General features: G+C 33.2%; 1 protein-coding gene across 14 annotated transcripts in view; it reads left to right on the top strand.

Annotated features, from left to right (window-relative positions):
* ZNF280D (zinc finger protein 280D) overlaps positions 1–24,154 on the top strand; it is a 197,011-nt gene extending 172,857 nt beyond the window's left edge. For 12 of the 14 annotated variants that reach the window (XM_063596668.1, XM_063596672.1, XM_034938820.3 and 9 more), the window contains 4 exons: positions 85–121; positions 11,327–11,372; positions 19,075–19,130; positions 22,209–24,154. In XM_063596668.1, the coding sequence (XP_063452738.1) occupies positions 85–121; positions 11,327–11,372; positions 19,075–19,130; positions 22,209–22,833 (764 nt within the window). In that variant the 3' untranslated portion in view covers positions 22,834–24,154. Of the gene's footprint in view, positions 1–84; positions 122–712; positions 8,014–11,326; positions 11,373–19,074; positions 19,131–22,208 lie in introns of those variants that run through there. The other 2 variants (XM_055099059.2, XM_063596674.1) reach the window with 2 other exon arrangements.
* The last annotated feature ends 244 nt before the right edge of the window (positions 24,155–24,398 follow it).

The following is a 24,398-nucleotide window of genomic DNA, read 5'->3' as shown; positions in this document are numbered from 1 at the left end:
ATATGGTCTCTTTACTAAATCATTATTCTCACTCATCATATTTCATATGCTGTTGTAAATGTAAAACTTTTCTTCTAATTTCAGTTTCTGTTTGTATCCCAACTTCTGAGCACCTTTCTGAGTAAGTTTAATTTTTATTCAGTGCATTTTACTTTGATGGATTTTAGCACTATTGCATTTTTAAATGTATCATTAATACGAATGAAAAGTATTAAAGTATTTTGTTGTTTTTTTTTTTTTTTAAAGCTGCTTGTTGAAATAGGTTCCTGCTCTATGGAGCTCGTGACCTGGTGCAAGACAAGTTGGAATTTCCTAAGTTCAAAGTTCTGAGATGTTTTCTTACACAAAGGCAGTTGAGCAGCCAAGTTCATGACACTAGCTCTCATTATTCAGCTCTTTTCAGCTTTCAAATGGGACTAGATTCTTATTCCACCTTATCTTTGTGTCAGGTTGACATATCTTAACATATTTTTTTTCTCCAGTTTGCGCTGTCTAAAAATAACATTTGTTGCTATGGTCTTTTCTTTGCTTATAATAATTTTTGTTTTTCTCTGCTGTACTTGCCTTCAGAATAATAGATTCCAAATTATATGGCTGTTTGTCTTTTGTCTGTCTGCTTTCTTAATTTCTTATACGTCTTAAGTTTTAGGCCAGATAATTGTCTTTTTCCTCATTCGTTGTCTGTCATTGTGCTATTTTTCTTATTTTTCAGATGCAGAAGCAGCCCAGAGATTTCAAAAAATATCCAGGGTATACCTGGACGTGTCCCCCTTCGATGGACACAACTGATGCCTGTTCTCTCTTTCCAAGGAATGTGAATAATTTGACTGTGGGACCTGCTCTTAGGTTGTGGCCTCAAGAAATCAGATCTTGGGGAGACTCCCTTTCTACATGGCTGGCCTCCCATAAGGCTGATGTTGTTTGGCCAGAGATGGCTTTAAGGCCCACCAAATTGAGCATACTTCCCACTGGGGGCTTTGGCTTATGATCTTAAGCTTATGAGTCAGTTATGACCAAGAAAAGCCCATCAAACCACTGCTTCAGCATCCAAGTTGAAGTTTAGTCATTTTGGCTGCTGCCTTTAAATCTTTCTCTAGCATGAATGCAGTCCAAGGAATATAAAAACTCTAGTTGTTAGGAAACCATGGCTACTTTCATATCCTTGGAACAACAGGTCTCCACAATTAAGTTCCAAAATTGCAGTTATTTTTACTGACATATAAAATCTATTAACCAGTATTAATTCTGTAATTTTCTAACAATACCGATTCTTGCATTTTGGTTTTTTAAAAATTAATTTAATAGCTTGGTTTTATGTTCTCAAAATTTATTAATGTCTATTTTATGATGTCTATTTTTATATTATTTAAAATTTGTTTAGTGTTTGTTTTAAGAACTCCAAGAGATTTCTTAGAATTCTCTACAGATTTTGTGTAGCTGCCTATTTGTAGATTTTAAATTTGGCTGTTACTAAGCCCATTAAACATTATTAGATACTCTGTCCTATTGGGATTATTATTAATATTACCTTAATTGTGAGTTCTTAGGTGTAAAGAATTGGCAATACTACTTGCAGACCTTAAGAGCCAGTTTTAAAGTTACGTATTTGTGCGTCTAAGATGTAATGTCTACTTAGCCATTAATGTAGCTCCTTTGGGTAAAGGTAACATGTTAAAAAACATACATATGGTGACCAGTAATGCATGTATTTCTTTCCTTTATATATTTTAAATTTGTCATGTGTTTATTTTAGTTACATTGAATATAGATCTAAACACTTTTTATACTATTATCCTTTTAATAAAAATTATATTGTTTAAGTGCCTCAGGAATTATTTGCTAATGAATAAAGGGTGTAGATTTTATCTTATAAATAGGAACATTGCTCTCATTGTTATATGGAAGCCTTGTTACTTGGCTGCAGACACTGCTATATCTAGTTAGTATACCTTGCATTTTTTTCTTGCAGCACAATGAAAAGGTTACTATACTAATTTCTTAAATTTTAAAGACTAGCAAAATGCCTTTTGTGATCTTAATAGCCATAAGGATAGGCAGGCCAGTTTAGATGACCAGTTAAAGCCGGTTTAGATGACCACATATTATATGACGTGTTTCTTGCAATTAATTATCAAAAGAGTTGAATCTAATAGTTCTGAATTTCCAAACTAATTTATATTTTAAGTGAAAGGTTTTCCAAAATCTCCGCAAGTAGTTTGTTTCTTAGTAGTGGACTTAGTGATATACTAGTTTTTTTTTTTTTCTTATTTGTCTCTAGGAATTTTTGTTATCTCCTCTCTCTACCCAGTTTTTAAAAGTTTATCCAGAAACAATAATTTTTTCCATTTTTAACATTAGTTCATTTACAGATATTCACCTTACCTTGGTCATAGGTCAAAAGCAGGATAAACCACATTGTTAATATAGTAATGTAGGAGTACAGTCAATCCTTCATATCCTTGGGTTTTGTGTCTGCAGATTCAGCCAACCATGGATTGAAAATATTTGGGGGGAAAAACAATAACAAATAACAATATAACAATAAAAAATACAAATAAAAAACAATACAATATAACAACTATTTACATAGCATTTACATTGTATAAGTGATCTGAGCATCTGAGGATTTTGTTATTCCTGGTGGAGGTTTGGGGAGGTAGGGGCGACCTGTGGGGTGGGGGCAGGTTCTGTAACCAATCCCCTACCAATACCAGGGAATGACTGTACTGCTTTGTGGTCTTACATAGACTTTTATTTTTTATAGTATGTATCAAATTCATTTTCTTAAAGTATGAATTCTTAAAGTTCTTTCCCAGTAAATTCATTTTTAAAAAAAGGTTCAAATAAAACACTTGGCAGTCAGTACAAAGTTTGCTTATTGTAAGCAATTAGTTGAATTTTCAGTTTAGTGCTAATGAGTTTTAGTTTGAGTCTAATCCCTCCTTACCATCATTTTATTCTAGTTTATTCATCTGGTCAGATAGCCATTTCATGCATATGTGCTTTTTGGTTACTGTTGAATAAAATATGTGATTGGTTCAGTTTGAGTCCATCATCATTCTTAGAAAAATAATTATTAAACTACAGAGGCTCAGATTCTTGCCCTGTTTTTGTCACATTTTGGCAAAACACTTTGCGTCTTTGGGCATCATGTATTTATTCAGCAAATATTTATTGAGCATCTACTTTGTGCCTGGCATTGTCCTAGTTGCTAGAAATATAGACTGTAATCTCTGCTCTTATGGAACTTACATTATATTTGTGAAAGACAATAAATAAAACATATAATATGTTAGATGATGATCAATACTATGGAGAAATATGAATCAGAGAAGGGTGATAAAGGAGTATGGGGTAGGTGTTGGAAGGCTCCCATTTTTAATTTAGTGAGGCCTCACTGAGAAATGACATTTGAGTGAAGACATGAAACAGGCAAAGTCAAACTCAGTCATGAAATTGTTCTTTTCTGTTTCTCCCTTACCTCCATTTCTCCCCTCCTCTGTTTTCTTGTATATCTACCTGGATGGATGAATTATAACAAAATAGAAGTAAAGGTTTGAGTTTTGTAAGTTTCTTTTTCTTGACAAAAAGTTGAGAATAGAATGATAATTTCCTCTAACAGATCTTGAGAGTGTAAGAATCTGTGGTAAATACATAATAACTCAAGTTTGCTAAACTAGGCTACTTAACTGGTTGCCTATTTTATTGTTGAATCAAATATCCTAAAAGCCACAATTTGAAGAGATTTTAAAAGTTGATTTAGTTCTCTGAGTGACATCCATGTTTGTTCTAAGCAAAGTACAATGGGAAAGACATTGACAGTCAAAATATTAGAGTTAAAGGACCCAGCTGCCTCACTAACTTTATTTAAGGTACAGTTACTTCAGTTTCTTTTTCTGTGAAATCGAGTTGAAAATACCTTTGTTTTGAAGATGTTAGAAATATGTAAAATGTGTTTTACAGATGTTAATGTGTGTATTATACTTTATTAAATCCCCCTAATTTAATGAGCTTTATACTTAGCACCAGTAGTAACTACATGGCTCATTCACAGTATGATATAGATAACCTTCCCATATATTCTTTGTCACTGAACATTGATACCCTACTTTTTATGTGTGCAAGATTCTGTGTCAGGTGTTGGAAACATGAATAAAACATGGTTTATAGCACCAAAGCAATTACAGAATAAGGGAATTAGAAATGTAGACACTGAATCCACATTTTTTACAGGGACTATAGTCAACTGATTTCATAATCAATTAAACCACTAATATCATGTATATATTGCATTATGGGATTTTTTTGGTGAAATGCTGTATCAGAAGAGAATCTGGACCTATTCTCAAGGTGAAATAGCACTTTATTCTGCTATTCTCAAACCAATAAGTCATTAATTATCTTTCATAAATGTAAGCAGGAAGTAAACTCTTAGGAACAGAATGGCAGCCTTTTTCTATAAATCTTATATTTTAAAATATTATTTCTGTTAAGAGATACTTACTGTCATTGAACCTGTGACCATTGAAGATATATAAGGGTTCATTCCACTATTTTCCTGTGAAATTTTGAACTTACTTGGAAGAATTATTGGCTCTGGTCATAATCCTAAATTATAACTCTATAGCTCTTATGTGTTCAAAATTGTTGGGAGACTTCATTTCATTAATTTAGCAAGATAAAAAAAAAACTGATCTATTGAGTTCATTTTGGGCTTGTTTCCTTCTTTAAACTTTTGAAATGTGACCGGGATTTTAGCCCCTATATTCTCTCATCCTACCATAGACATTAATATCTCAAACCGATCTTTAGGAACTGTAAAATAGTTCTTCCTTTTCAAAATAGACTTAATATATTTGCTCCTGGTATGTAATTGCAAGTGGTTTCTGGCAATTTGGACTTCTGCCTTTGATATCTGGTAAGCAGGGAGAATTTGAGACCCAGTGAGATGGAAAAATAAATGAAACTTTAGTGTAGTCTTTCATTTAGGACAAACTGTACCAATCTCTACCAGTGATTCTGAGGTTACTACCATTTTTTTCAGTCTCTGGTTCCTGAGGGTTGTTGCTTATAGATTATAAATTAAATATCCAGGGTGTAATTCAATATTACCAACAAACCAAATTAATAAAATAGAGTCCTAGACTGTCATTAAAATCTTCTGCCTACATTGATGGTCTTATTTTTTTTCTTCACATTTTTACACATGAATATTTTGGTCTTTTTTATTTCTTGTCTCTCTGTCTTTACCTAGTTCTTTCTTCTGTCTATCTAAAATGATTATTCTGCTCTTTGTTATAATAGCTTTAGATGGCCAAATCATACCCTGGTGTTCTAAGATTAGCAGATCATTTCATACTAGAAAAAATAGAACTGGTCCTAAGGAGAATAGACCAGCAATCAAAATTAATGTCTGTTGGGTTGAGGGTGAGGTGGAAACATGGGAGTAGAGATATTTAGATGGTATACTAAATTTGTTGTATACTCTCAAGCAGATTCTGAGCAAGAAGATTGATTCTATACTCTACCCATACCCATGACAATAATAACTAACATTTACTGAGCACATACAGTGTGGCAGACACTTTTCTAAGTGTTTTGCATTTATTTACTCATTTAATTCTCACATATTTGTGAGATATGAGCTGTTACTGTCTGATTTTATGGATGAGACAACTGAGATACAGATATGTTAAATAATTTGCCCAAGGTCGCACATACCTGTTAAGTGGAGAGCCTCAATTTAAATTCTGTCAGTCTGTCTTCAGAGACTAAACTACGCAGTAGTATCCTCTATTGCTTCTCTGCTTCTGCTTGTAGTTCCAGGTGTACATCCTGCCTTGTTTGTGATTGCCAAGAAACTGGATAGGACTAAGCTTCAGTGTTAAGGCCCTCTTTCTGCAGAAGGGTAGGCAGCAACTGACACAATCATACGATTGGGACAGTAATCTAGCATACCAGTTTACTGTCCCAATCCTATGTTGTATTGCTCAAACTTCATAGAAATACTGCCCTAATGATGTTTGGGCAATATAACATTTGAGCAAAGAATGGTATAAACTGGTCTTTTAGTAGGATTAATTTAGCAGTGATACTCAGCATGTTTTAGAGTGGAAAACATATAGAGGCAGAGAGATCAGTTAAAGTTTTCAGTTTTCCTGGCATGATCATAAGGGAGCCTGGTTCACAGGAGAGGAATTGGCTTGAGGCAGTGCAGTGGAAATTTGAAGTAGAACCCACACATTTAATCCTCCTTCTATTGCTTAATGGCTTTATAACTTTAGCATTTTTAGGCCTCAGATTTTCTCATCTGCAAGATGGGGGTAGTTGAATAATATAATCTCTTAGGACCCAAGTCTAATACACTGTGATGTTTCTGAACTGAATTGTCAACTGTTTGAAAAATAACAAAGTGTATTAAAAATGGAGGAGTCATTCTCTGGATGTTGATTTTGAAGTTATATGAAGAGAAGTGATGGTTGGTGGCCAGGTGTGGTAGCTCACACCTGTAACCCCAGCACTTTGGGAGGCCAAGACAGGTGGGTCACTTGGGCTCAAGAGTTCGAGACCAGCCTGCGCAACATGGTGAAACCCCATCTCTACAAAAAAGTATAAAAATTAGTCAAGTGTTGTGGTGTGACTGTAATCCCAGTTACACAGGAGATGGTGATGAGAGGATCACTGGAGCCTGGGATGTGGAGGTTACAGTGAGCCGTGATCATACCACTGCACTCCAGCTTGGGCAACAGAGTGAGACCTTGTTTAAAAAAATAAATAAATAAATAGAAGTTGTGGTTGGAATTGTGTATAAGGATGAGATACACAAGAGGCAGGTCTGAGTGGTAAATATTTCCATATGAATGTTCTGTAAGCACCACAAATCCAATATGTCCAAAACTGAATTTATTTTTCCCTCAAAGAATGCTTTCTCCCTTCTTTGAATTCCATATCATGAATAATCTCTTACCACCCAGGGCAGGCATTTGAGGGGGTCATATTTGTTCTCCACATTTACCTTTATCCAGTGTATACTTACATTCTTTTGGTTTTAACTTGTTCTCATCTCCCTAAACCAACCTTTTCTCCACTGACACTGTTACTGTTTTAATTGAGAAAGTCATTAACTGTCTCTTAACTGGACTCTCAGCTTGTCTTCTACCAATACAGACCTTTGTCTTTCTGATGCACAAATTTGGTCATACTTTCCTATTAGCATTAAAGTTCTTAGCATGAACACTTTAGCATGGCAATCAAGACCTTCCCTGAAGAGGCTCTTGTATGTTTTCAGTTTCATCTTGGACTACTTTGCTTTGTGCCTGACATTTCAGTGATATGAGACCACCAATTCTCATATTGTCATCTTGTTTCATACTTCTTTGATTTTTCATACTTTCTCTGTTTCATACTTCTTTGCTTTTTCTCTGCCTTGGATCTCCTTACTCTGCTTTGCTAATTCTTGCTCTTTTTGCAAAACCAAGTTCACTGTGGTATCTTCACTGCTTCCTTGCCTCTTTCCCTTTCATAGTGGCTTAGGTCTCTGAACAAAGATGTCTTTTCTAAACCTTTTCATAATGTAAACATTTGCTTCATTGTGTTTTGTTCACAGTGAACTCCTTGAGAGGAGAGACAGTCTTTTTTAACTTTGGACTGGAACACTTAGTACAATCCCTGAAATATGTACAACCTGGTAAATGTTTTGCTCAGGCATCCTTTCCACATATAAATATATTGATAATTCTCAGAACAAATGATCAGAAATGGTAGAGTAGATGTTTTACTGTTATGTCTTAGTCTGATGATTACTATATTAAATTTAGTCCCTGAATGTCTCAGTGAATGGTCTTTTTATTTTATTTTGCTGTTTTTTGTTTGTTTTTTTGAGACAGGGTCTTGCTGTTTTGCTCAAGCCAGAGGGCTGGATTGCAGTGTGCAGTCATGGCTCACTGCAGCCTCAAAGTCCTGGGCTCAAGCAATTCTCCTGCCTCAGCCTCCTGAGACTGAGCTGGGACTCAGGTATGTACAACCACGTCTGGCTAATTTTTTAAAAATTTTTTTATAGAGATGAGGTCTCACTATGTTGCCCAGGCTGGTCTCAAACTCCTGGTCTCAAGCGATCCTCCCATTTTGGCCTCCCAAAGCATTGGGATTACAGGCATGTGCCACCACGCCTGGGCTAAGGGGAAGGTCATGATTACTGGCTGACTTTACTACTGGTTGCTTTACAGCCTCTTTTCAACTTTTTTAGTATGCTTACAAATATTCTTAAAGATTACATTTCTAACATCAGCATTGAAAATTTTGGCTTTTAAATGTCATCAGAAAGAAAGAATGTGGCCTAGCTGAAATGAATCTGAATATTTTTCCCCTTATAGTTCTTCCCCTCACCCCATGGTATGTTTATAGTGTGAATGAAACCTCAAAGGAACATACTACTATAAGTGAGCCAGAATGTTAAATTTTGTATGGATTGGCTGGGTACGGTGGCTCATGCCTGTAATCCCAGCACTTTGGAAGGCCGAGGCAGGTGGATCACCTGAGGTCAGGAGTTCGAGACCAGCCTGACCAATATGATGAAACCCCGTGTCTACTAAAAATACAAAAATTAGCCAGGCATGGTGGCATGTGCCTGTAATCCCAGCTACTTGGGAGGCTGAGACAGGAGAATCGCTTGAACCTGGGAGGTGGAGGTTGCAGTGAGCCGAGATCATGCCATTGCACTCCAGCCTGGGCAACAAGAACGAAACTCCGTCTGCAAAAACAAAACAAAAATTTTGTATGGATTGCTCCTAAGACCTGCAGAAAAATGCAAATAGGGTCATTTTAGTCTTTAGAGGGAAAAGCTTGTCCTGTAGAAATACATCAGAAAGATCTATTTCAGCAGATTTTCATAGAGGGGAAAAGTTATTTCTTGCAATCTTGATCACTAATGATGTTGAAATTGATCACCAGTCAGTCCTGTTCTCTTTGCATTGAAATTTTAAATAGTGTTTGGTATAAGTACTACACTATATTTTTCTATTAAGAAGTATTGTAACATTCACAGGTGGAAAGTATAATTACCTAATGGTGGGTCATTAGCTCAGAACTTTGAGCTTAGCAAATTTCCTGTCTTCTACCAAAGTAATTGAATGTCTAAAATAATGACTATTTCAGCAGGTATCTTTAGTAAATAAGAATTATAGGTAAGAAAATTTTTCTTTTCTAAAAGTGTTAATGATATGTTAGTAGTATTAATCTTAAAGTATACTTTTGTAGTTCAAAGTTTGAGTGTACATTTTAGTGATGCATTTTATAATTTAAAATTTATTGTGTGCTTTTCTAAATATTTTTAAGATTTATTTTTCTAAATGTGTTCACTAGTTATTACGATTTTGTTCCTTAAAGAGAGTACTAATATGGTAAAAGGCACAAAACAAGATTGAAATCATAGGCCTCTTAATGCAAGTTATTTCAATAACTTACTTTGTTCTCACCTACCAGTTTCTTGCCAGTACAATAAAGAGTGATAAAAACCTCTGTCACCAACCTCCATCGCAGAGATAGCAAGAGGGCTGTGTTTCCTCTGTTGAAATGCCAGCAATAATGAACATACTTAACGGGGCTCATTTTAATAGCTGCATACAATTAATTTATTATAATAGGCATATGCTAAAATGATTAGCATGGTAATATTTCTTTTATAAGAATATAAAAGGTCTTACTTTGATAACATTTACTACGATAAGTTGAGGGAGAAAAATCTTTCATGAAATATTTAAATTGTTCTGTGACCAATTTGTTTTTCAAACTGAATTTAAAATGACTAAATGCTTAGAAATAAAAATGAGTTGTAATATACACATTTATTTCAAAACTTCATTAATTTGCTTTTTCATGCTTTTTGCTTTTTTAGACTAATGTTTCATGTTTTCTTAGTACTTCATAACTAATTTTATTCTTAAAACTTATTTTCCTTTATACTGCATTAAAGCAGTGAAGTTATACTGTATACTTGATGTGATCTCATCTTTATAAGTATTGTGCACAATTAAATACTTGAGACAATTACAAAATCTTTAACCCCCAAAATGATAGACATTTGTGTCTTTTGTCAATTTTTTCTGCAAGTTTTATTCATTTTAATTGGCTTAACAAGTTGGTTGTAAATTATTGTAGTGCACTGCCAATATAGTGGTTTTACAAAGGACATAATCTATATTAAGTAGCAGTTTTGCCTAATAGCTAAAATACAGATAAGTAATTTCATACAGTTAATTATTAATGTTTAACAAAGTATAAACATTTATAGCCCTAATTTTTCAAATATGCCCTCAAAGGATGGATGAAGAAGGAGGGTTTTGCCAACTCTGTTTCATTGATTAGCCATGAGAGTAGCTTTTAGGATGGTTGACGTTTCTATCCTATTAGATATCTTTTTTTTTGTCAATGAAATTTAAGATAATATAGTTGCTGCTTATGTTAAATATGTTATTCCTTAGGTATAGCTATTAGGCCTTCATAAAATTATGTATCACTTAACTCTTGATTAATGACATTTCAGATCAGGTAGGTACCCTACTTACACAGATTAAAATTGAGTTTAATATATAATATCACAAATAATATTTAGTCATTTCTGCAGCTTCTAAAACAAAGATCCTTTGGATAAGCTAGTTCTTAGATTAAATTGATTATTTTACAAGATTTTCTGGATGGCATATACCTTTGTTAATGTTTTAATAAGTTATAATTAATATTTTTAGAAATCAAGTTTTAATATTTGAGCAGTGCTTATGGAGGTTTTAAAGAGAATATATTCCTCAAAATTCTAATTACTTCTGTGATTTTACTGCCTCCAGAGTAAGTTAACTATAATATGTATTTAAATGTCATTATCATGTTGAATTTCACAATAGATAAAATATTTATCTTTTTTCACTTAAGTCCTGTAATCGTAAATACTGATGCATATTACTTATGTAAGCATATAACCTGCTTTTAATTTTTAAAGAGTAATTCTTGTTTTGAAACTGTTTTACTAATGTGTATGTCTTTTATTTTAAATTGTACTTAGCAAAGAGAACATTTCTTAAGTGTCCTTGTTTTTAGAGAACAAGGAAATAAATGTCTTTATTGATTTAGCACATTTATCAAATCTACTATTTAGTCTCATATGTTTAACTTTTACCTTAAAACATTTACAGAGGTCAATTTACTATTAAAGTATAAAATGTACATTAGTTTCGATCTACATTTTAATTATTTTAGGCTGGCAGAGAAAGAACTGTTTGATATTTTACCATCGTACATATAAAATAAAATATTCAATACTTATCTTGTTTTCAAGATTAAAAAAAGAAGCTCCCACAAAGGAACAAGAACCTGTGTCTAAGGTAAAGTTTGTTTTACTTTATACCTTAAAGGTTTATACATTCGAAAGTATTATTGGTATGATATAAAATTTTTTTTCAATTTCAGCATGCATACATCAACAATATTTGGGATGTTGTGAGGAAGAAAAAAAATCGAGATTTAAAATTTTTCATTACATATAAAAATATCTAGCCCTAAGTAAAAGTTTAAGGTATTCTTGTTTTGACAAAGACATCTTATATTTCACTTGCCTGTTATTTAGTTCAACTAGTGAGTAATGGAGATAAATTTATGAATTAAAAATCCCCAAATCAGTAAAACCTCAATCATTTGGCACACTGGAAAAATTAATCTTTCCAGGTTTAATTTTCTGGGATATTTTAACTGTCAAAAGGTTAAACTAATTTTTAAAATAGAAATATTTTGGATGTATCTTAAATATGTTGTAAACAAGTACTCTGAATGCAGAACTCAGAATTATCATATAAATGTTATTTACCGGACAGTCTAATAGATGAGTGTAGAAATAGTTTTGCTCAACTACTTGCTTTCTTGATGTCAATTTATGTTGATATTACTTAATGATTGTTTGCCTCTTTTTGAGTGTAATGAAGTGAGGTAGATTTGGCATTTATCTTTTGAATACTTTGTCTTGAATGGCGCATAATATAAGTGAAATCCAGGCAGAAGTATCAGCCTTCTTCCAAGCAGCTTTCTTTTGTACCATAGAAAGTTTTCTTTTGTTTAAAAGTTTTTTAACTACAAATTTCTTTAACAGATGCAGGTTTTTTAATTTTTTAATCTATTTCTTCTTGAGGGAGTTTTGGTAGTTTGTAGTTCTTTTGAGGAATGGGTTCGTTTCACCTAATATGTTGAACTCGAATCTTATGTATATTGAGAAAGTTGCTTATAGTATCCCTTATTGCCTTTGTAATCTTTGGAATCTGCAGTGATATCCCCTCTCATTCATGATATTGACAATTTGTGTGCTTTTTCTATTCTTATTATATATTTTAATTTTAAACATGTTGTAAATACACAGAATGCAGTATTACAGTTTTTACTTTAGACAGTTTTTTTAGGGCAATTAAAAACTTTAAAATTAGCTTTATATTTACCTTTATTTTTACCATTTCCTATACTCTTCATTTCTTTATGTAGTCTTCATTTCTGTTTATCGCATTTACATTAAAAATTCTGGCCAGGGATATAATGGAGCAAATGTTGCCGGTTTATACAGGGGTATACAAGCCACACTGTTTGCCCCTAAAATAATTATGCCAAATTTGTTCCTTGTTTAACTCATCATAATTTAACAGAAGAAAATGCTGCATTCTGTGAGTTTAAATATGATCAACTTTTTTAGTATTGTACAAAGGATACATAGTTTAGGGGTAGGGGAATTCAGTGAGCAAACGGGATATTCTTGTCTGGTCTAAAAACGACATTAAAATCACATATAGTTACCTTATGGACATCAAGATAAATGCAGTTGAGACACTTTGCACACAAAGATGATTATCGAATATTAAAAGATATAATATCAAGTGACAAAATACATTATGCTGAAATTGAAAGCATATTGGTACGAATAGATTACAAAGTGTTATGCAGATTATCTGTATGGATATTTTGAGCCAAGTGGAAGAAGCTAAAGCTTTACAGTCAGTAAACATGACTATATATAAAGCTACACACTTAATAAAAGGCCTATCCCTTTGCTTACAACAATTGAAGGTAATTTTGAAAGTGTATTTGATGAACATAAAACTTGAGCAAGAGATATGCATATTCTTCTCAAATTTTAAAATAAATGAAAAAAGTAAACAAATGAGAAATGCATGAGTCACTGGGTGAAGAGTATTGATAATTATGAGGGCAGTGCTTATTAAATAGAAATTAAGATTATAAATGCCCTAATTTCATATTTTGTATTGAGATATAAAAAATTCAGTGAAATGTTTTCAGATTTTGAATTTCTAAACTGGAGAAAAATTGTTTTGTATAAATACATCTGATTTACAAAGATGAGCCACTAAGTTTGCACTTAAATATTCTGATGATTTAAATTCTATAGAAATTCTATATGAAATAGTTTAAAGCAGCATTTGATATCAATAACATACAATCAAGTTTGTGTTTGGGTCTTCTAAACCTTCTTAACATATTTTGCTTAGTGCAGTCTTAAACAGATTTGGAAATGGTATTCAAAAATTTTAAACAATTCCAGCCACAGTGGAATCCTGCAAATGAAGCTTACTGTAAACTGAAGTTAATATAACATTTTTTTATGATTGTCACTTGTTCAAGAGAAATTGTACATGACAGTTTGCTCATTTGAAAACAAAATAAGAAAAGAATTAGATTTGAAAATGTACTGTTGATGCATTTGCTTCCATTAGCCAGGAGAATAAAATAATACTGTTTTTGGCATAAATAAAATCTTTAAGTTTAAGCTAATGTGAGTTTAATTCTCCTACTTTTAAATTTTTCAATATTTTTCTGACTAACATTCTAGAAAAAAAATTTTTTAAATACACAGAAACAGGCTGGGCACAATGGCACACACCTGTAATCCCATCACTTTGGAGACAGAGCTGGGAGGATTGCTTAAGTCTAGGAGTTAGAGACCAGCCTGGGAAACAAAGTGAGACCCTGTTGCTAAAAACAAAAAACAAAACAAAAACACACCACACACAAAGCAAAACTTATAGGGGCATTCATTTTTTCTTTTGCCTCAGGCTTCAATATGGCTTGGTATAGCACTGATTACAGAATAGTTACATCAAAATTTTTGAGACTGTTATGCTGAGCCAGAAAGTACCCCATGATTTCTTTTCCTTTTCTGTACCTTATGTTATTTTTCTGGAGTTAAAAATATGTATCTTTTTTACTCGTTTGTTTAGTTTTCTGTGCACCTAATGCTGTATTTTTTTCTAATGTTGCAATTTCTCTCTCAAATATTTGGAAATAGTTTTTCCAGTGTTCACACACATAAAAAAAAATCGTTGGGGAGTGAAGGGGTCTGAAGATCTCCTCCCAGACTCCCCGCCTCAACTTAAACTAGTTGCTCCCTAAGCCTGTGCTTAGTTTTGTTATGTCAAGATTATCCTTTGCCACTCTCTTGTATTGGATGTCCTGTTTGCTGAACCATGAATTATTCCTCATTTCTTGGCTTACTCATCATTTTGATGAATTGTGTCCTCTACTAGCTTCCTCAGAAGGTGTGCATCTTTTTTCAGTTTTTGCATATCTAAAAATATATTTATACGAATGATAGTTTGGCTGAAGTACATAAAAATAATTCCCATGCAGTTTTTAAAATGTTGTTTTTACTATCTTCTTATATCCAGTATTTGTATTAAGTCTAATGCATGTCTTGCTCCAGTTTCTTGGTATTTAGGTTACTTTTTTTCTTTTTGGAAACTTTAGTGATTATCTCTGTCACTGGTGTTTTGAAATCGCATGATATGTTCACCCATCCTTTTTTCATTCATTGCATTAGGCATCTGACAAACCTTTGGAGTTTGGAGATTTCTGTTTGGGAGAAGTTTTCTTGTTTCATTTCTGTGGTAAATGCTCACTTTTATTTTCTGTGTTCTCCTTTTTTTAAGAAACTCCTGTTGTTCTGACATTGTTCTGACATTGAGCCTCCTGCATCAACTCCTTTTTTTTTTTAGCTCATTTAATTGTATGTTATTTTCTTTCTGGCCTTTCATCTTTTTGTTTTTTTGTTTCAATCTTTTTAAATAATTTTCTAAACTTAATTACTTATTTTAGTTGCCATATTTGTAATTTTGAAGAGCTCTGTAACTTTTTATTTGTTCTTTAATTCTCTTTTTTACAGTTTTTGTTACTGTTTAATGGATATAATAACATATACCTCTTTGGAGATATTAAATATTGTATATATGCTTTTTTCTTTTGTTCCCAGCAATGTATCTGATGTCTCCAAGCCCCTTTCTTTATTCCTTTTTGTTTATTTTGGTATTTTTCATGTTAAGGTATGTCTTTTGTTATGTGGTGATCCTTACCCGCCCATACATAATTAAAGAATGAGGCTAAAATAATCATTGAAAACCGTATGTGTTTGAATGGAGACAGGGCTGTCTTGCATAGCCATTCAGGTTGAACACTGCAGAACTCCTGCGGATACTATTTAAATATATCCTTTGTAGTCTCAAAAATTACTAATGTTTACCATATTAGAAATTGAAATAATGATATTTAAAAACTATTGTCAAAAATAAAAATAATAAATATATGTTAACATAAATCACATTTTTTTTCTGAAAAATAACTATTTTCCAAAGCAACAGAAATTTAGTGAGAAAGAATGGCTTGATTTTACACTTTTGCATATTTCTTTAATGTCAAGCTTAGTAGAAAAAAATTGGATTCTCATGTTTCTGAATCCAATCTGTTGTGATACATTCTTTTGGTTGAAATGTATGAAGAATACCCAGCCTCACCCAGTACTTCAATAATCTTTTCCAATAATTGTGATTATTCTCCTTTGATACTGCACCAAAAGTGGAAGTTTTCTTGCTTGTTGCACTGTGGAATCTAGCTCCGTATCACTGACTTTTTTTGCTTTGTTACATCAAAATCTGTTTGTCTGTTTTATATTTTGAATGGATCTTTTATCCATGCCTAATTTTGTAATATCATGCATTGGTCATTTGGAACTTATTGGCCCCTTAAGTGCCCTGGATCTTCCAAATGTTGAAATATTTCATTATATAATATCAAGCACTCACAGTAAATATTAGCATTAATCTAATCAGTGGTGGGTAGGAGTTTTTGCTTGATTTTATTACTGGAAACGAATACTGTCAGTTGTTTTCCTTGATATGACAGGCTCACTTTGTTAATTTTTCAAAAAGAAAAAGTCTACTGAAACTCTAGTCTAGATATTCATAGTTTGACAGTCATTCTTTAAAATAAAAATGATCCTGTTCTATGAAAAAAATGTGGTTAAGTACAACTCACAACTCAATCACAGACCCAAATATTTTCAGTAGGCAATGGTTGTGACTTATGCATACTTTCTTTGCATTTTGTCACACAAAATATTAAAAAGATATGAGCTCAAAGATTGAGATTTAATAAAGTTTTTTTTTTAATTTGTCTCGGTGTGGTGTGAAGAATACAATGTGTATGGTGGTGAAGAATACAGTGACTACTAGTACAGGTTGGGTTTGGTGCTACTGCCTTGATTTATATTAATTTGCCACCATTTTTACACACTTCTGTTTTTATGCCAAGAGTTGTGACTTCAGATGCCTCCTGAAAGTGGCTTGGATTCCCCAGGTGTCCATATGTCATACTTTGGGAACGGATGGTATGAATTACAATGTGTGCCCTCTGGATTTGTGCACTGTACTGTGTGCACAATCTGCATGAAAATTGCGTAGACTTCAGTGTGGGAAAATTAGGTGCTGAACTGACTGATTCTTTGTTGAGGAGGATGGTCTCAACATCATTATGGAGAGGCCAGGTGTGGTGGCTCATGCCTGTAATCCCAACACTTTGGGAAGCTAATGCAGGAGGATCCCTTGAGGCTGGGAGTTTGAGACCAGCCTGGGCAACACTGGAGACTTCGTCTCTACAAAAAAAAAAAAATGTTTTTAACTAGCCAGTCATGTTGAGCACATACTGTGTAGTCCTAGCTACTCAGGAGACTGAGGTGAGAGGATTGCTTGAGCTCAGGAGTTTGAGGTTGCAGTTGAGCTATGATCATGCCACTACATTCCAGCCTTGGTGACAGAGTGAGATCTTGTCTCTTAAAAAAAAAAAAAAATTCATTCTGGAAAATTTTTTCTTTGGGGTTGATCATTTTCTCCAGAGAGAAATCTAGCTTCTAGCTGAGGGTGCTAGGTTGGGGAGTGAGTTCTCTGGCTGTTGGCATTCTGGAAGCCAGGCAGGGAGAAGGATTGTTAAGTACGTGGACTTTTACTAAAACTTTGTTTTCTCAGTATCTCATGCCTGCCTTTTACTTTTCCTGGTGTTCATAAGTCTAGACTATCTCCACTTCAGAAAGTTAACTTTTAGGCTGGGCACAGTGGCTCACTCCTGTAATCCTAGCACTTTGGGAGGCCGAGGTGGGTGGATCATTTGAGGTCAGGAATTCACAACCAGACTGACAAACATAGTGAAACCCCATCTCTACTAAAAATAAAAAAAATTAGTTGGTCATGGTGGAACATGCCTGTAATCCCAGCACTTTGGGAGGCCGAGGTGGGTGGATCACCTGAGGTCAGGAGTCTGAGACCAGCCTGGCTAACATGGTGAAACCCCGTCTCTACTAAAAATACAAAAATTAGCCGGGCATGGTGGTGGGTACCTGTAATCCCAGCTACTCAGGGGGCTGAGACAGGAGAATCGCTTGAACCTGAGAGGTGGAGGTTGTAGTGAGCTGAGATCATACCACTGCACTCCATCCTAGGTGACAGAGCTAGACTCTGTCAAAAAAAAAAAAAAAAAATAGGAAGGAAGGAAGTTAAGTTTTAGCCTCTTTGGTAAGGGAAGGGATAGGTGCCTCTTGTGTAAGTTGCGGGGAAGGAGCATTTAGATTTCCCAGCAGTGCTTTGTTTTTACTTTTTATGTACTAAATAGTAGACTGACCACCTGCAAATACCAGGTGTTTTTGGTTCTCTGGGCAAATTGATCTCTTTTCCTTGCACTCCTCCACTGCAGACATTCATTGTAACTTCCTCCATACTGCTAAATCAGTAACCACTCTTCCAATGACTTTCCTATTTCTAAACATTTGGTGAAATCTGTTTAGCAATTAGTATACTTTGGTGTTTTCTTCATCTTTATGAGTAAAAATATTTTATTTCTTTGCCCTTGTTTTAGCAGGGTTTTGAGACGGTGAGTAGATAAGTGTGTGTGATTAATACACCATTATCAATTTTACAGGCTTGAGTCGATCTACCATAGTGGTTAAGAGGTAGATATAGATTTGAATCTTTACTACTTATTGTGGTATTGCCTTGGGTTCCCACTCAAGTCTTATTTCTCATATATTAAAATAGTGTTTATAAAATCTAATATGTAGATTAAATGAGATAGTGCATGTAAAGTTCTTAATATACTGCTTCATGCATCATATGTACTCCATAGCTGGTAATTGTTACAAGCTGTTAGGTTGGCCTATGGCTTACTGAGGTTTTACACTTTTCTTTCTTCCCTGTAAAACATTTGAAATAAGTAGAATGTTTCTTACTTTGTGTACTGTTTCATGTTTTTGGTTTGACAGTGGAAGGGTTACCATGACTCAATATGAAATCATAAATTCAGAAATGTTTTATCTAAATATCTGTGCTTAATATATTTATATAAAATACTATGGATGCATCTTGTTATTCAAATTCAAGTTGTGTTTTACTAGTTTTCTATTTAAGTAATTGTAATTATGATCCACATTTGAAATAGAGGTTACGAAAAGCAGATATTGACATGAGTGGGTAACTGCTTTTTTACCTTGAATCAGAAACTTTTGGTACACTGAAACTTTTATAAGTTTAAAAACATTTTCAAAACCTGCATATAATTATGGAGTATTCTGATTATATTTTATATTTAATAAATTATTTTTCTATTTCTTTGTTATATTAAGTTGCACACTTGTTTCTTTTATCCAGAAAGTTTAGTATAATAAAAATAGTTTTAAGATTAACTGTGAATGTAAAAGAAAAGTATTATTAATTATTTCAGGAAATTGCAAGACCTAACATGGCTGAAAGAGAAACAGAAACATCAAATTCTGAAAGGTAAATATAAGGAAAAACTGAATTTCATAAAATTCAAGTATACAAAATAACACTTGAGCTGCATTATTTCACAGTTAACTGGCAAAGGACTATTTAAATGTTTGTATATAGTGCTATTTTCTGTAATGGCTCTTAATTAAAATAAAACTTAAAAACTTTAATCCAAGAAAAATATTCTCTATATCCTTTGTTTTTAAATCTTTTAAACATATAGAGTATATTTTATGTTGTTAAATTTTTGAGAAACTACTTACTAGCAAGTAAAATGTTGGCAGATTTTCTTTGCCCCTATTAAATGAAAACATTTACAAGATGCTGCATGTTACTGGACAGGAACAGTTGTTGCAAATAGGTAATCTTAAGATTTTTTTAAAGTATTTTCAAAAAGCTATAAGACTACTTATATGGTAGGATCACAATAGTTTCAAAACTCAGGGTTTGGCTTTTAAAATTTTCATACTTTGGTAGAATGTTAAAGAACACAAGATGTTTCACAGTCTTTTAGCAGAAGAGAATCTGAACATTCCAATTAGAACTTTATTCCAAAGAAGGGTAATTTTATTTTGTCTTTTAAGTAATTTGACCCATTTATATCTGTATGCTATATATTTTACTGTAGGTTGCCTGTTAGTCTGTTGAGATTAATCTTTTGTCCCTAAAAGCAAGTTATGGATTAAGTTCCTATGAAGGTGTTTCTTATACTTCAATAGTAAAGTTATCTCGCCCTTTCTTCACCTTGAATTTTTTGTAAGTTCTTGGGGGAATGTGAACAAAAAATCAACTAAGGAGTTAGAAAATGTGGACTAGTCATCTCTGTATTATTTAACATTTTCCGCAAATTGTAGTTAGTCCATTATGATCTGAACAAAACTAAGAATTATACAAATTTGAAATGAGGAAAAAAATAATTTTTTCCATATGTAATTGACCAGTTAAGATCCAAAAAATGAGTTAAGTGATTGAAATTAATGAGAGTATTGATTAAAGTAGCCTGGTGTAAAAATCAGAATCTTTCTAATCTACCACTAACATATGATTACAAAATATAGTGGACAGACTCACTCAATCATAATGTAACAAAAATGATACAAATAATTGATCACAGCCAGTTGCAGAGTTCTTTGTTCCTACTCCATTCCCACTGATTCACTTGACTAGCCTTAAAAATATCTATATCTATATATATAGAGAGAAATGGCCAGGATCCAGAAGAAGAAAAGCAAAATTTTCCATGATAAAAAATAATATATTAACTACATGATAGACTATTTTACAAATTAAATTATGAATTTAATAAACATGGGATTTGTTTTGGAAACTGACAAACTTAAAAAAAGATTTATATTTTTCTCACTATTAATACCATAATGTATTTAATCATTCCTTTCTTGTTGGATAACATACTAGGTTTTTGGCTGGGCGCTGTGGCTCATGCCTGTAATCCCAGCACTTTGGGAGGCCGAGGTGGGTGGATCACGAGGTCAGGAGTTCAAGACCAGCCTGACCAACATGGTGAAACCCCGTCTCTACTAAAAATATAAAAATTAGCCGGGCTTGGTGGCACGTGCCTGTAATCCCAGCTATTCGGGAGGCTGAGGCAGGAGAATCACCTGAACCCGGGAGGCAGAGGTTGCAATGAGCCGAGATCATGCCACTGCACCCCACCCTGGGCGTCACAGTGAGACTGTCCCCCCCCCCAAAAAAAAAAGATAAAAAGATATTAGATTTTTTATATTCACTATTTTAAACATTGTTTTAATGAGCATCCTTGATAAATATCTTTTACATTTTAAAAGTATGAAATTTATGGGGAAGAGTTGTAGATTGTAGGTGATTTGTTTAGTTCTAAAGTATATTGTTAATCAATAATTGTTAAAACTGGGTGCTACTGGTTTAGGAATAGTCTAAAGACAAATCAGTAGAACAAAACAAATAGCAGAGAAATAGCCTTATATAAATAGTAATTTAGTAAATAATAAATTACCTTTTGGAAATGTTGCTAGGATATTTGTGCAATTCATTGGGAATACGTCTAAATGTCAGATTAAATGTAAGAAATAAGGTATATGTAATCATTAAATTTATTTTCATAAAATAAACATCCTTAGATCTAGATAATGGACTGATGATCTTCTTAGAAATCTTGTTTCTCATATTTTGTGATTCACTAGATAGTTTCTGTTAACACTTCAGGGCCAGAATAAACACACAGAAGCACACATATATATATGTGTACAAACATGCACACACACTTAGATGTGTATGTATGTTATATATTTACATATACTTTTTCAGGCATGTGTTTATTTTTTTTAAATTGGGTTATTAAAAATTAGAAAAATATGTTTGAATGCTTATCTGATTTTATGTATGGAAAGACATTCTAAACATAAGAAGCTATTTAAATCATAAAGGAGACTGGGCATGGTGGCTCACACCTGTAATCCCAGCCCTTTGGGAGCCAAGGCAAGAGGATTGCTTGAGCCCAGGAGACCAGCCTGGGCAACATGGCAAAACCTTGTCTCTATGAAATATAAAAAAAATAGCTGGGCTTGGTGGTGTGCACCTATATTCCTAGCTACTTGGGAGGCTGAGGTGGGAGGATCACTTGAGCCCAGGAGGTCAAAGCTGCAGTGAGATATTTGCACCACTGTGTTCCTGTCTGGGTGACAGAGCAAGACCCTGTCTCAAAAAAAAAAAAAAATCATAAAAAAATATAGATTTTTTTCCAAATATATATTTTTATTTTAGGTACTTTTACAAGTTAATAAAAATACTTAAATTTAAACTAGAAACAGGCAAGCGATATGAACAGATGAAAATAATGACAGCCAGGACTAAAACTAGTTGATAGATATCTTTTAGTATGTGATTCCAGAGTTTCTCAGAATCTTGCCTAAGAAAATGGCCTCCTCCTAAATTTTACTGCCATAGCGAGGATTGGGAACTTGGACTGTTTTCCTTTTTGGTGGGCAAATGTACCTTGACTTTTTATTTTTTAGAACACGTCTTTATTTTGATAGTGTTCAAAAACATTGCTTTATGAAGAAATACATAATAAATGAATTTATTTTTCAGTAAACAAGATAAAGCTGCTTCTTCAAAAGAAAAAAATGGATGTAATGCAAATTCATTTGAAGGCTCATCAACAACAAAAAGTGAAGAAAGCATAACAGTTTCAGATAAGGAAAATGAAACCTGTCTTGCAGACCAGGAAACTGGCTCAAAAAACATCGTCAGTTGTGATTCAAATATTGGTGCAGATAAAGTGGAAAAGAAAAAACAAATACAACACGTTTGTCCGGAAATGGAGTTGAAGATGTGCCAAAGTTCAGAAAACATAATCTTATCTGATCAGATTAAAGATCACAACTCCAGTGAAGCCAGATTTTCTTCAAAGAATATTAAGGATTTGCGATTAGCATCAGATAATGTAAGCATTGATCAGTTTTTGAGAAAAAGACATGAACCTGAATCTGTTAGTTCTGATGTTAGCGAGCAAGGCAGTATTCATTTGGAACCTCTGACTCCATCCGAGGTACTTGAGTATGAAGCCACAGAGATTCTTCAGAAAGGTAGTGGTGATCCTTCAGCCAAGACTGATGAAGTAGTGTCTGATCAAACAGATGACATTCCTGGAGGAAATAACCCTAGCACAACAGAGGCAACAGTAGACCTGGAAGATGAAAAAGAAAGAAGTTGAAATTAGTCATTTTAAGTTTCGGTGTACCAACGATAAGGGCATTTGGAACAGTGCTATCAGGTGAGCTCAGTGGTGCTGTTGTAGGTTCAGAAATGGAAATATGTAAGGGAGGTCACACATACACTTTACCTGTATGTTCAACCTATGTTATCAAACAAATCAATTCACCAATAATAGCATGATTAGTAGGGATTCCCAAAAAGTTTTTAAAAACACGAACAGGATTTTAATGATAATTAAATTTGCAGTGTAAAGGTCTCATTTAATGGTTTTCAAGGAAATGGGGTTTGGTTGCTGACATGAATTGATGATATTAGTAATATTTATAAAGCCTTTCAAACTTCCATCAATCCTAAGCTAAAAATCTTTATTACCTGTATATCCTTTTCAGTTAACTGAGAGGAAGGGATTTGGAAACCACGTACTTTTGGGGAGTAATTGATTTAAAACAATGGCTGATTGGCATTGTTAACGAAGGCTTTATTTGTGAGGATGATGCTGGTAAATGGAGCATGCTTAGAGTACTAAATTGATCTAATGAGAATTTGGATGAACATAAACTTAATTTTGGATTTAATATAACATTCCAGTCAGACGCATGTAAACAGAATATTTGAATCTTTGTACCTCCATACAAGTGTTAGCCTGCCAGGCTGTAAGCTTACCTTAATTAAACTTTCAGTGAAAGTGGAATTATTAAGATATAAATTTATATTTGTGCTTTTTGTCAGTGTGTAAGCTGTGTAGAAATTCTTTGATGTATTAGTTGTATTAATGTAAAGTAGAAACCCATTGTTGAAACTCCTGTAGCTATTATGCTTTTAATATTGTTTTAATGATCTTCCTTAGAAATAGGCCCATAAAAATGGTCTGGAAGCCAAACCAAAGTATGGTATAATGTAGATATTGTAAAGCAGTAAACTGAAAACATGTCCTGGCATGTATTCAGCCATGTTTAAGTGACTTTTCTGTAATTGTAAAATAAAAACTTCAAATGGGACCTAAAACAGTGATGTAAAAGAATTGGTTTTGGAAATTTAGCCTAATTTATCTATAAGATGGCTGCTAAATTGATTTTTCAGTTTTTTTTTATCATCTAGAATATAATAGATATAGAAATGAATAATATGAAGAACAGTAGTTTGCTTTGAAATACTAATAAACTTTTATTTAAAATGCTTCATTTTTACTTCTTAAAATGTGCTTTGGATTCTTAAATTTTGTTTCACTGAATGTTCAATGTTTTAAATGGCGATTAAAACTCTGCTGTATATAGTAGTTTTTGAGTAAATATTTGCAATAAAAATCTGCCCCCGAATAATTCTATTTTTCCAATCACTGCTTGATTCAGATTACCTTTGGTGCCTTTAGAAATTATATACTTGTTCAAGAAATTTAATATCAGTGTTAGTGGTGAGGATTCCATTCTACATTCTTTAACTGCTGATACATTATTTTAAATTAGGACTTAAAGTACAGGGGACAATATTGCTAATATTTATGAGAATAGATTTGCTTTATAAATTCTTTTACTTCAAGAGAAATAGAATTTAATATTATACTTT

This window comes from Pan paniscus, chromosome 16 (genome assembly GCF_029289425.2).
Source record: "Pan paniscus chromosome 16, NHGRI_mPanPan1-v2.0_pri, whole genome shotgun sequence".
NCBI lineage: Eukaryota > Metazoa > Chordata > Mammalia > Primates > Hominidae > Pan > Pan paniscus.
Note: the sequence above shows the minus strand (reverse complement) of the source record. Positions and strands in the feature narration are given on the sequence as shown.